This window comes from Baudoinia panamericana (genome assembly GCF_000338955.1).
Source record: "Baudoinia panamericana UAMH 10762 unplaced genomic scaffold BAUCOscaffold_11, whole genome shotgun sequence".
Classification (NCBI taxonomy): Eukaryota; Fungi; Ascomycota; class Dothideomycetes; order Mycosphaerellales; family Teratosphaeriaceae; genus Baudoinia; species Baudoinia panamericana.
The window spans coordinates 813,090-826,089 of NW_006911267.1; the positions used below are offsets into that span (position 1 = coordinate 813,090).

The window sequence follows — 13,000 nt, forward strand, 5'->3', positions numbered from 1 at the left end:
GGCACCGGCCCGAGTGCTTTGTTATCTGCCTAAGGCCGTCAACTCCACAGGCTAAGGGCAGGTAGCGTTTCGATGCACGCATGGCTCATGAGAGTATGTGGCAAAGACGCGCATAAGACGGAGCATCCTTTCAATCATACACTGCTACATAGGTACAGAATGTGAGCTCCCTCTCACACAGTGCTCTTCAAAGCCAGAGGACGGCAGTGCATGCTGAACACCAGACGCCATGCTTCATGTTAACCCGCCCCCTTAAAAATCGTCCCTCATACCGGCTCAAGGCTAGGCCAAAACATCCTCGCTTTCAAGTTGAGACTGATCTCAAAGATGCCGTCCTCACACGCAGCCCACAACGTCCTGCCATCCGGACTGATAGCGAGCCCTGCCGTCCTGACACCTACCTCTCTCCCACTATACCCTCTCATCTGTGACCTCCGCACCAACGCCTCGTAGCCCTCCGGGAAGCCAGCAATCCTGCGGACCGTCTCCGTGGTAGTCGCCGAAGTTCGGAGCGCGTCCGTGGCGGCAGCTTCGGCTCGCAGACTGCGGAAGCGTTCGCGTTGCCGAGCCAGAGACCTTGCGCGGGCGCGTTCGGCGGCCAGTTCGGCGGCTAATTCTTGCTCTGTGGGACGCGCTGATGCGGGGACTGGCGAGGCGGCTTGTGCGCGGTGGGCAGACTCGAAAAGCGGGCCTCGTGCGAGCGTCATGTGCTCTTCGATTGTTCGCCAGGGGTTCTCGTCTTCGGGTTCAGGTGTAGCTAGGGGGGGAACGCCCGGCCTGAGAGATGCTAGGGTGGATGAAGAGGCCGAACTCGAGTTTGTAGCGGGCGGAGAGAGCACGACGGAAGCGCGACGCCTTGGCAGCCGAGAAGGCTCACTTAGTCGCGTACTGCTGGCACCTGCGTAATAGCCCGCACCATACGGTGGAGGTTGTGCTTGCTCCGTGTAGTGGGAAGATGACGGGCGTGGACTGGCAGCGCTAGTGCGTGACAGTTCGGGGAATGAGTCCGGCACAGAGCTCAAAATCTCGCTGATGGGCCTTGCCGCAGATGTAGACCCAGATGACGCAGGTAGTATTTGCGGAATACCTGGATTAAACGTGCGGCTGCCGCTAAACATCTCCGGCGACGTGTAATTGACCGTCCTGTTAGCTTGCCCAGCCGCGCGAGCTTCTTCTCGCTGTCTGCTCGTTCGCAAGCTTTCCAGTATCTGCTGCTCACGGGCTGTGAGACCCGCTGGATCATCCTCAAGTGCACTCACACCGACAAGATTAGCTTGAGATCGCAATGCAGCCATATCTTGCCTCTGTTGCCGCTGTCGTCTTCGCGCTTCGATGTACTCAGTCGCAAAATTAACGGCACTCGCATTATCCGGCGCTTGTCTATAGCGTCGGATAAAGTCTGCCTCAAGCTCATCCATGTCTCTCGTGTGGACAGGTACATAGGTTGGAACGCGTTCTGCGGGTACATCGTCGAACACCAGCTTGTCCAGTCCCTCTTCTTTCGGCTCAAGGTTCACGATTTGCTTCGTCTTGAGCCCTGTGCGCAGGTCTCCGATGCATATCCGGCCTTGATCTTCAGCCCAGATGAGTAGATCCCATGGGTCGGGCGCAAACAGCATGGAGCGGACAGCACCAGGATGGGGTGGCGGTTGATCTGCTCTCGAACTCGGGATGACCGCTACGACAGCATCCTCGTCGTCGTAATCAGGGCTCATGAGAATGGACATGTCGAAGACAGTAAGGAAGCCGCTTTCCGAACCCACAGCCACCAGCCGCCCGCTTGGTGACCATGCCGTCGTGAAGTAGCCTAGAGTATGCTCGGTGCCGTGAAGACTGACGACACTTGTAAGCGTCCATTCTATACTCGCGCTAGTGAGTCTGTTGTGTGGCTTCGGGATCTGCGGCGGCGTCTCCTGTATCTCTCGCTGGAAGAAGTACGCCTGGTTGAAGTCGCCGACCGCAACCAGCGTATGTCCGTCTGGCGAGATGGTAGCATGGTTCATCGCGAAAGGCAGGTCTAGCACCGTGGTCTCCAGACCCTGCGGCAAGCTGTACACCCGGACAGTCTTGTCGTTGTTCGTAAGCACCGCCACGATATCGTCCAGGTGCGCCTCTTCATCCTGAATCCGGTGGATGGAGATGCTGTTGACGATCTCTTCCCCTATCCGCTCCACCTTGACACTGGCTGCCCTCCTACCAGCACCGTTGCCGACCTGCCGCCAAGGCTCCACGGGTAGCGCCGTGTCAACCTCCATCGCGCCTGCCCTGGAGCCATCCAATTTGATGGCCGCAAAGTGCCCATCATCCTCGCCTCCGACGCAGACATACCCATAGCCAGAAGCTGTGCAGCGGGCTTCGAAGGGCAGCGTAGCAATGTGTTTGCGTTTCTTAGTATTCGTGTTCAGACAGTAGATGTCGTTCGCGCTGGCGTAGTAGAGAAGCTCCGGCTCGGGCGAGGAGATGTAGTGGCGGAGTTGCCAGTGGGACACCGGTATCTTCACAGCGTAGAAACCTTTCTTAGCATGTGCCAGGTCAGTGGCATCGGGGTAACTGTCCAGTCGTCAGCGATACCCAACCTCGCCGTCACCGGTATGCGGCACTCACGGGATGGTGTCAATCGCCATGTTCTGTCTTCGCAATAATGCCGCCACCGAGTCGTTATCACGCCTGACCACGATTAACAATCTATTTGGTATAGACGTTTCGGTTTAGCGCTTGCGAAAGACGGGAGGCGTCAGGCGAAGAGTGTGGGGAAGCAGGCAGTGAACGTAAAGACCAACCTGCTCACGTCACAACGCTGGAGCCCAAGCCTGCAGGTTGCGCCATGGTGTTATCGGTCATTGTTCGATGTTGTTCTTGGTAAGACGGGCGCACTGTAGATTCCTAGGTAACTCATGCGGTTGTAGGGTTATAAAGGGGAGATTCAATGTCTGATTCACATGATGCAGGGTAGCGGCGCAGACATGTGGCTTGGACGAGAAGGCACGCACTGTGCAAGCGCCAGGCCGTTCAGCTGCACAGACAAAGACATATAACCGAGATGCTAGATCAGTCAATGACTTCTGCACACGCTATGCCCGTAGTGACTTGTCATCAACGCCTTCCTAGCTACGCGACCATCCTCGTAGCGTGCCACATGAAGTCATCATATCATTCCATTTCGCATTTTACCGACCCCAATCTCACAGCTTGTAAGCAGTGTCTCGAAACCCTGTTCAGGAGCTCTCCTTCTGCACCTTTTCGACCCTCGCCACTACATCCTTGAATAGTGGGTGGCTTTCCTCCAGGCCAGTGATGTTCTTCGTGGCCTCCTTGGCATCCATCTCCTTCAGCTTCTTCGCCAGCTCGGCAGACTCCTCATCGCCCTCGACGTTCTGGAAGCGCAGCGCCATCTCGATGCCACCAAGCAGATAGTCATACTTCTCGTTCATCTCCGCCAAGTGTGCAGCAGGGCCGATAAAGCGCTCCTTCCGGCTAAGCTTGCGCAGAGGCGCACGGCCGACACGCTCCACATTGTCCTTGAGCTCCGGGTTGCTGATACGCTGGACGATGCTTTGCACGTACTCCTCCTGCTCCTGCTTGTCGATATGGCTGTGCTTCGAGCAGATCAGGTGGGCCGTCTCCTTAAGCGTGTTCTGCACGATGTCGTGGAGCTCTTTGTCCGCGAGCACGTCGTGGACGTACTGCTTGTGCCTGTTGTGGCCGTAGTAAGCAGCGGTGGCGTGGCCGGTGTTGACAGTGAAGAGCTTGCGCTCAATGTACGGCTGCAGATCCTCGACGTAGTGGACGCCCTTGATATCTGGTGGGTTGCCCGGCTTGAACGGCTCGCTCTCCACACACCACTCGTAGAACTTCTCTATGAGTACGTTGAGGCCAGCATCAGCGGGTTGGATTGGCACAATACGGTCAATAGCCGAGTTGGCGAATCTGGCCTTCTCCTTGATGTTCTTCTTCGTGTCCTCCGATAGCTTCTGCTCGATGAAGCCGCGGAGGGTGTCCGTGGCACCAATAGCGTTCTCACATGCAATGACCGCGAGTGGCTCGCTCTTCTTGCGAGCCTCAATACCCTTGGCAATCGGCTCGGCGATGAACTTCAGAATGTTCGGGCCGACCGCGCAGGTCACAGTGTCTGCAGTGGCAATCTCCTCGATCACCTTATCCATCTCGTGCTTGGAGTTGATTGCACGGTAGTTGTCGATGGTGAAAGTCTTCTGCCCTTCTGACGAGATCTCCGTTACGGTGTAGCTTTTGGTCTGTTGCAGCTTCTCGATGATTGCGTCCATGACGTCGATGAAGACGACCTCGTAGCCGGAGTTATGCAAGAACTCTGCAACGAAGCCACGACCAATGTTACCACCACCGAAATGGATACCCTTCTTGCCGGCCATCTTCGTGAGTGATCGGGAGTGTGGATGGTCTGACTTAGGACTTGATTTCTAGTTGTCGTCAGTCAGGCTGCGGACGGTGGACAGAGACGCCAGTGTGACGGATGAACGCTATATCAGTGAAACAACAGTGTCGAAGAGAGTTGATGAGGTCGAGCGTGGTACAAGGTTTAGGTTAATGTGTGAGGTCATAGGTAAAGCAAGTACAATATATAGTGCTTCACCGGCCGAGAGGGCAGTGGAGAAGTGAGTGAGTGAGTGAGCGCTTACCGTTAGGATGTGGTCGTAGCGGCTATGTCGAGTCTCGGTTACTGGTTGTTTGCTAGATCAACAGATCGACAGAGTCAGCTTCTGAAATCAACGTTGAAGCTCAGGCTATGGCAGCGGCGCGGGTGCTTGACGAACCTTGAGACTGGGTGCTGGCTTGAGTGATTTGGTCTAGAACAAGGGAGAGGTTGGACGAGGAGGATGTGAAGGTGAGTTCACAAAATGCAGGCGGTAAAGGTGTCGTGGTACCTCACTGTAATGTCAATGAGCTGGCGCTGCAGCGGCAAGGCGGGGTCAGGTCAAGCCTCAGAACGTTCCCCGCGGCCACAGTCGTCACAGCGGCGCAGCGGTTACGGGCCGATCAGAGAAGCGCAGTGAATGAGAATAATACATTTACTTGGAGATGTCAATTGCTGCTAGGCAGATGAAAGAATGTGAGTGACACATTCGCCAGTGATAGATTACTGCTCGTATGCGAGCTGGAGTAAAAGTAGTTATATAAGTCATGCAGAGAATGTTTCCCAACCCAGGCGAGTACCCAGCCGGCCCGCCCGCCCGTCAATGAATCCTTTATAAGAACAGGGTATCCATCGTAAATGAATCGGAGGCCGCACTATCCCGTCGCTGGGCTTGGTTGCAGCAATTACGCATGTATCGCCTGCTGGACGTGCGGGTACACCTGCACCATCTTCCCATATAGCTCTGGATGCTGCCGCATCAGGACTTCCGGATCCCAGGCGGCGGCAACAAAGAGCGTATCTATTCCGGATGAAAGTGGGACCGTGAAGCAATTGGCGATCTGCAGACCGATAAGGAATGCGAAGGCGACAACGACCGGTGTGAACTGGCCATTCGAGTTGTAAGCTGGATCGGTGAAGACGAGGTAGAGGTACGCTAGTAAGGCGCAAGCGTAGGCGACGAATGTTGCGCCCATGGTGAGTACAGGACCAATAAGACATTCGTTGACGAGAGCATCGATACCACGGTCTGTAGTGAAGAGTCAGTATTGTACAGCTCGACAGTGATGATTATAGCACGCTTACCCTTGATCAACCGCCAGGTATCCTTCGCAGATTCGATGTAGTTTTTGCCGTAAAGAGCCATATAGCTGAACGCATAGCGGTTGATGAACTGTACAGCCCAATCGAGCAGACCGATGATGCACTGCAGGATGCAAAACGCGCAGCTGGCCGCAAAATTGCCACTGTTTGCTTCCTGCTGTTGAGCAATCGAACATGCCTGGCGAAGCATGTTGATGATGGCTACCAGGAGGCTGCCCAGACTGATCGAGCCGAAACTGTAAGTCAACGCTCTCCTGGCGGCACCCCTCGTGGGTCCCTTTGGTGGGTTGTTGGGCGTGAAGTACCACGCTCCATACACACCAGAGATCGTAACGTGGATGGTGTTCTTGAGCCATTCACTGACCCAGTACATGGCAAATGTGATGAACACTACAAGTCCAATAACAGTCGCGGAGCTACAGCCTCCCGTCCCACCAGCAGATGTGTTGCATGCCGGGTTACTTCCAGGCTCAAACTTGACGTAGACGGCGACAAGCGTTACGCTGAACCATGCACCGAAAGCCGCCGCAATTAGTCCACCGAGAAAAGACACTAGATATACATGCCCGAACTTCCTCGAAACATCGATGACCGTCTGCAGCATCAGGACACTGAACGGTATCCGCGGAATCCAGGAGATGAAGCATATGATCGTGAAGATGCTGAAGATGAGGAAGACGATACCGCCGCTCCAGTAGTGTCGGTAAAGCATGTAAAGTGCCGTAACGAGACCCCAGACAATATTGAGAATGCCGGTAATCCAGATGAACTGCTTGGTGAACAGACGCGCGAGGCTGATGTAGGCGTACCCAAGCACCAGCGCAACGCACAAGCAGAAGATGAATAACACAATAGTGTTGGTATCAAGACCGAAGTCGTTCTGCGAGCCGTAAATAGACCCGCCATTGAAGCCTTTGGTTGCAGCGTAGCCTTGGAGACTGATCCCGGAGATCGCGACGAATCCAGCAAACACCAGGATTAGCAGAATGCCAGCCCAAAGGTCGTTCCATTTGGGCTTGTCGATTTTGAATGCTTGTTCGAAGGTTGGCTTCTCCTGCCATTGCCCGAAATTCTGTTGATAATTTGGTGGTGGAGGCATCCATTGCGGCCCACCGTACGGTTGTCCGTTGTTGTAGGGTTGCTGCTGCATGGGGTACTGCTTCGCATTATATGCGCTCGGATCGTTGTAGTAGCCATCTGCTTCGCCGTGTTGCGCCATGGCCGCGAGTCGCTCGTCGCGCCGTGATCGCCCTTAACGCGCGAGAGTAAGGCTGGCGCGCGAGAGTCTTCTGGACGTCAAACAGATCGGCAGAGAGATGTGTTTTAAGATTTGACGGTTGTTGATGATCAGGCCAAGGCCTCTGCCGTGTGTGGCGTCGACATAGCAGACACTAGTCTCAGTGAAGTAAGGCGTGCAGTCTGCCCACTCCGTCACAGCTGGACAAGGGTTCGTAAATCAAGGAGCCAAGACTCCAAGCAATTGGGCGGAGATCTAGATCTTATTTTGGAAATTTGAACATTCACTTGACGTGATACGAACCGCCGGCTCATAGTCGACATCGAAGTCTGTGATACGACTTTCACATTTAATGGCGTATACCATATTCGGTAGCTTAGCTTTCCGCGAATCCAAAATATGTTGTTGGACGACAGGCCGTTCACGATATCCGCTAGTATTACCAGCACTGATGGAAGCTCCGTCGTTACCTCCACCCTCAAAACCCCAGTAGCAATACTCTCCTTGCGGCCATCGTGATGTCTCAACGTCGAAACCTCCCCGCACCTCCAGCTATGCGCTCCTGTTCCGATGACTCTGACCTCGAAGAACTACCAGACAATGACCATGGCAAGCTAAGGCTTGATCCATCTCCGCCTGCCGTTAGTGACGTGACTGAACCTTTGACTAACGTCCCGAAGCGCCGGAGAGGACTTCTACCTGGCTTTGACGACATGCGACGGGTGTCCTAAACTTTGCCGCCCTCGTCCTCATCCTCGAAAAAGCTCAACACAGCGCGAGCGCCTAGGGGTCCTAAACCATGCGGAGGGTAGCAGACTATGATACGAAGTTAGCAGGTCACTTTCAGATGAAGGCTTGGTGTAACTACCATAGATGGGATCTTCCTGCGTATTGAACTTCTGCCGGAACTCCGACTTATTCGTCAAGTGCATGCGCGCCGCGTAGGAGTGGTACGCTTTACTCAACACCTTGACCCTGGTGCCCTTCATGTTGTGGCCCAGCTTGAAAGTGTCCGTCGCACCGCCGCCGAATGTACAGGACGTCGCTCCAGTCGCAGCGGCAGCCTTCAAGGCGTGCATGACAAGAGCCTCGATTGAGCCAGAAGGCGCGCCGGGGAAGTCTAGGGAGAACTTGATTTGCCAGCCATGATCCGGCGACAGCTGCGCAAGGATCACGAGACCTTGGATCTGCCCGTCGGGCGTGGTAGAGTAGTGGTACTGACGATGAGCGACGTCTTGCCATGGGTGCACGTCCGTGAGATGGACCTGCTTGCCTTTACGGCCATGGAGCCAGTCTTGGACGCGCTGGTCGATCTTCTCCTCGATCTCCTTGGGTACGGGTTCGCCGAGCAAGATATCGTGCAGTTTTACACCCTCCTTCTCCGCATGCCGAACCTTGCGTTGCAGGTCGCTGTCATGCATTGCCGGATTGTCGGCTGGGTTCAAGCGTTGTTCAGCGGCGACGGAGAATGTTCGCCAGTCGAACTTTTCGCCTAGCACGGCCTCTCCGGTACTACCGATGAGAAGCCACAGCGGCTTCAGGTGTGCCTCTTTCTTTATGAAACGCAGAAATCCAGCCATTGTTTTCGCATACTGGCTAACATGACACAGTGGGTCGCCGATGGTAATGGCGAAGCCTTGATGCGGCACGTATCCGACAGCGGCACCTGTGTGATGATCGCGCCAAACCTCGAACTTCGGCTCAAGCCACGAGGTATTCGACGCGTCGCCGTAGTTGGCAATGAGCTTCTCGACCGGCTGAAGCTCGATGCCAGCTGCGGCACGGTCTTTGCCCTCCCAAGGAGGGTGCAGAGTACTTGCCTCCGGATGCCGGAGCTGCTTGACGGGGGGCTTGTAAGGAAGTGACTTCGGGTCTCTGTGGAACATTGTCGCGTGCCGAATATCGCCGAGCTGCAATAGCAGCATGAGGATGCGCTCCAGGCCGATACCACCGCCCCCGTGCGGTGGTGCGCCCCACTCAAAACCGCTCATATATTCCTCCATCGTGCTTGGATCCATCTTCATCTTCTCCATCTTCGCAACGAGCGTTGGTGCATCGTGGATGCGCTGGCCGCCAGATAGAATCTCTTGGCCGCGCAAGAAGATGTCGAAAGCGTTTGTCGTTTCAGGGTTGTTTGGGTCAGGCATGGTATAGAAGGGGCGGGCAGACGCAGGAAACTTGTCGAGCACGTAGTAGTCAGTCTTATACTTCTCTTTGATCACGCGACCAAGTGCGATCTCGTCTCTCGTGCCCAGATCTTCGTTCTCTGGTAGCTGCTTGCCGTCTTCGCTTAGATGTCCAGACTCGTTGAGTAAACGGATGGCGTGCGCGAAAGGAATGACGGGCGTCTCTTCGAGCCACACCAAGTCCTCATGTGGGAACTGGTGCTTTACAGCCTCGATCTCCCGCCGGTAGTTGTCGTAGATGTGCTTGAAGATGGCTTTAAAAGTACTGTCCAGGACACGCAAGACCTCATGATAGTGCTCGTCGATCGCCATCTCAAGATCCAAACCAGTGAACTCCGTTAAGTGTCTGTGAGTATTGCTATTCTCAGCACGAAACACAGGGCCGATCTCGAATACTCTTCGCATGTCTGAGGCGATTGCCATTTGCTTGCCGAGCTGTGGTGACTGGGCCAGGAACGCTGGCCGGCCGAAGTAGTCGACCTTGAACACGCTTGCGCCAGACTCTGAAGCAGCTCCCCAGAGCTTCGGAGTGTGGATCTCGATGAAACCTAGCGAAGTCAGGTTGCTGCGGAACGCGTGACAGATTGCTGACTGGACACGGAAGATGCCCTGAGCGGTGGTAGTACGGAGGTCAATGATGCGATTAGCCTGGCGCGCAGGGTCCGATACACGGTGACGAGTATCGCCCTCTTGCTCGGTCTCGGCCTTTGATATCTCAGCCTCGTGCACCGTAAACGGTAATGGCTCGCTTGGTTGAGCCTCCACATGCATCTCGTGGATGTGGATCTCAATATCATGAATAGTGACGCCAAGGACCTCGCCTTGTTGCGCCTTCGGTTCCTGAATGACGCCGCGAACACGGACAACAGTCTCGACATGCAGATGCTCCGCCCAGTACAGGAAGTGGGCGGACACAGAGCCGTGCTCGTGCAGCACACCTTGTATCGTAGCAGTCTGCTGTCGAAGCTCCACGAACATGAGATGTGCGCTGAGCTTGCGGATGTTGTGCAAGCGAGCACGGAAGAGGACGACATCGCCAACGTGGCTCGCCTTGAGGTTGCGAATGTCTGCCCAAGTTTCGCTGCGTTCCTTGCCGGCGTAGTTGTTGATGGGGAGCACGCCGTACTTCGACCTCTGATCGTCCGTCTCCTCCAACTTGGCCTTAGCCTCCATCTCCTCCTTGCGCTTGCGGTCCGCTTCCCTCCGATCTGCGGCCTCCTTCTTGTGCAGTTCACGTGCGAGTTGCTTGGCATGCTTGTGGGTCTGCCCGCGACTGGTGTGGTCCTCCTCACCGTTGAGCCCTATATCTTCGGTGGAGGAGAAAGAGTCTTCTGACTGTGTTCGCTTTCTCCGCCTGAAGATGCCGAGGGGCGTGCTTGTGCCCGTTCGAGCATGGTGGTCAACGGACCGGCGTGGCGTCCTGCCCTGTGAGTCGACACTTTTGCGGTGCAGGCCTGCCAGACTACCGTTGGAGAGCGACGATAAGCCAGTACCGTGGCGGGAAGGGTTCTCAGACGCCTTCTCAGTGTCACTGGCATTCCCTGAGTTGCTGCCACTGCGAGGTTTGGTAAGACCTGTCAAGGCCTTCTTGAGCGAAGACATGCTGGCACGTTATCACAGTGAGCCGCAACGTGGCCCAGGGACGGTGAAATTGTCCACCGGGGAAGATATCTACAGTAAGCGAGCAGGCACAGCTTCGGAGAGTAGCCGGGTAGCTGCGGAAAGAGCTTGCTTGCTGCCAACAGCTCTGCTGAGTCAACGCTCGCGCAAGAAATAGCAGGCAATTACGAGGGTGTTGTAAAGACGAAGGACCGACGCGTCGTAGCGTGTGACGCTTGTAGGTGAAAGCAGGCTATCTCGTCAACCTATCTGCATCTGCCAAGTTGATAACTTGGAGGCGCCGACACCTTTCACCTTTCAAGGAAGACCAAGCTTTGCAACGCCAAGCCATCCGATTCATGACAGCTTTCTGACGTCCATTCACTCCGTCTACTGTCTCTGATCCGTCCTCGCCGCGGATGTACTCGGAACACCTAGTACGCGAGCCGAGGTACTCCTATAAAGCAGCTGGCAGCATGGTGGAGGTTTCCATGCTGCCATGCTGCAAAGTCCGCACTCCGCTGCTCAGTGGTCCAGATTGCCCGCTCGCGTCGGATACAGATCGTCAACACTATGCGAACGCGAACAGGAGCGCCAGCGTAGCAACGTGGGCGCCACTGTTGCCAGTACCTTGGATTCGCTGAAAGCCTGTGAGAGATGGACACTCTAGGTAGCGTCCCGCAATGACTTGCACGGCCCTTCATCGCCGGCGGCTAAGTGGGCGCTTCGCGCTTCTGCCGCGTGAATGTCTACTGGACAGGAGTTGTACGCGACACAGAGCCAAACCCACGGTGAAACCGTGGCTTTGTGTTCACATCATCGTGTACAGCATCCCTATGGCTACCATGGCGCAAGCGGTTGCTGCCACTTAGTACAGGCCAGCAATCAGACGGCTTCGCGGACTCTGCGTTGACTGGAACGACAATCGTAGCTCGAGGCGAACCTGAGGGTATGGATATTTTCGGTATACTTCCATCTCATCTTTGTGTACGAGCAACTCCCCATCTCGCTTTATCCTTCTCCACTGTCTTGCTTTGGTGGCGCTCTATCTCGATCTGATTTTCTTCGCTTCTAACATTACATCGGCGCCGGCGCTCTTTCGTCACTCCATCTTTTGAGATCGAGCTGAGCTAAGCACGACTATGCACAACCAAACCGCGATGCAGCGACGCAGTCCATCGCAGCCGGGCAGTAAGCACCAAGCCAGCCCAGCGGGCATACCGATCAAACCTGGCCTAGCCGTTGATACCAACTTCTCGCGCCATCAAGGGCAGGCGCCACAGCAGATCTTTCCTCATGAGTCAACACAGCAACACCAGCCACCTTACAGCGGTAATGCTGTCGGTCCTGCGAGTACGAGGCAAAAGCGCGTCTTGTGGTTTCGGGAAGCCGGCAATCTATGCCCAGCGAGAGGCGTGCATTACGACAAGCAAGCGCCACTTGACCTCGTGTCGTCCAGAGTCCGTGAATTTCTGGTACCATCAGGCAACGCTGCTCGACCGCTCCATAACCGTATCAAAGGATTGCGCCCACCGAATCTTAGCCTCGCTCACGACGTATCGCCAGCGGATCGCGCCATAACGATCGGCATAGCCGTTCCATCTAGGGACATATTCCAACATACGGCAAGCCCACATTCGACTGCTCAAGTCTTGCCGTCTTCATCCTCTCGTGAAAAGGTACAGACGCCAACCATCGTTGTAACGCCAGCCAGAGAGGACTTCTGTCTGTCTGCTTCACCACAAGACGTACCTCGACTGGATGACTCCCGACCAGCCTCAAGCGTGTACTCCAGACATACCAATGGCGCAGTCCCGTGTTCTAGCTTGGGCGACACGCCGCCAGTACCACCTCTGCCGCTGTTCGCACGAAACGGAGGCGTGAGAGAGTCCGCCCATACAGCGTTTGAGGAAGATTTTATTCGAGAGAAGCCGCTGTCCGTATGTACCGCTTTCGAGGGAGATGGCGTCGGCCATCTCCATTCCGACTCTGCGGAACCTCTCACCGCGCAATCACACCTCCCAACACCACGGCGAAGTCGAGGTTGGTGGAATCTAGTCACATCGCCCTTTACGACGAGCGCAAGTTCGCAAAGACATTTCTGGCGATCACCTACTCTTCCCCGCGAGGATGAGGATCTGCAGCGTATACTTGACAACGTGGCAGTCACACGATGTGATGATCTGCACGCTGGACCGACCTTCACCGAGAGAGCCGTCGACGACATAGAGGTACGCTCAGCAATGGATTCCGAGCTCGGGTGTG

The 13,000-nt window shown here is 55.4% G+C and overlaps 4 protein-coding genes across 4 annotated transcripts; all 4 read right to left on the reverse strand.

Annotated features, from left to right (window-relative positions):
• Positions 1-116: 116 nt before the first annotated feature.
• On the reverse strand, positions 117-2,855 carry BAUCODRAFT_37206 (uncharacterized protein). The gene is made up of 2 exons (XM_007681075.1): positions 2,605-2,855; positions 117-2,550 (listed from the first exon to the last, which is right to left on the reverse strand). The coding sequence occupies exons 1-2, from the start codon at positions 2,622-2,624 to the stop codon at positions 267-269; spliced, it is 2,304 nt and encodes a 767-aa protein (XP_007679265.1). The 5' UTR covers positions 2,625-2,855; the 3' UTR covers positions 117-266.
• Positions 2,851-4,699, reverse strand: BAUCODRAFT_244412 (uncharacterized protein). The gene is made up of 2 exons (XM_007681445.1): positions 4,656-4,699; positions 2,851-4,436 (listed from the first exon to the last, which is right to left on the reverse strand). Exon 2 carries the CDS (start codon positions 4,386-4,388, stop codon positions 3,216-3,218), a length of 1,173 nt encoding a protein of 390 aa, XP_007679635.1. The 5' UTR covers positions 4,389-4,436; positions 4,656-4,699; the 3' UTR covers positions 2,851-3,215.
• Positions 4,700-5,172: 473 nt separating this feature from the next.
• BAUCODRAFT_37210 (uncharacterized protein) lies at positions 5,173-7,115 on the reverse strand. The gene is made up of 2 exons (XM_007681076.1): positions 5,696-7,115; positions 5,173-5,639 (listed from the first exon to the last, which is right to left on the reverse strand). The coding sequence occupies exons 1-2, from the start codon at positions 6,930-6,932 to the stop codon at positions 5,296-5,298; spliced, it is 1,581 nt and encodes a 526-aa protein (XP_007679266.1). The 5' UTR covers positions 6,933-7,115; the 3' UTR covers positions 5,173-5,295.
• A 248-nt stretch (positions 7,116-7,363) lies between these two features.
• BAUCODRAFT_37211 (uncharacterized protein) lies at positions 7,364-11,021 on the reverse strand. Its single transcript, XM_007681077.1, has 2 exons — positions 7,819-11,021; positions 7,364-7,766 (listed from the first exon to the last, which is right to left on the reverse strand). The coding sequence occupies exons 1-2, from the start codon at positions 10,736-10,738 to the stop codon at positions 7,678-7,680; spliced, it is 3,009 nt and encodes a 1,002-aa protein (XP_007679267.1). The 5' UTR covers positions 10,739-11,021; the 3' UTR covers positions 7,364-7,677.
• Between the last annotated feature and the right edge of the window lie 1,979 nt (positions 11,022-13,000).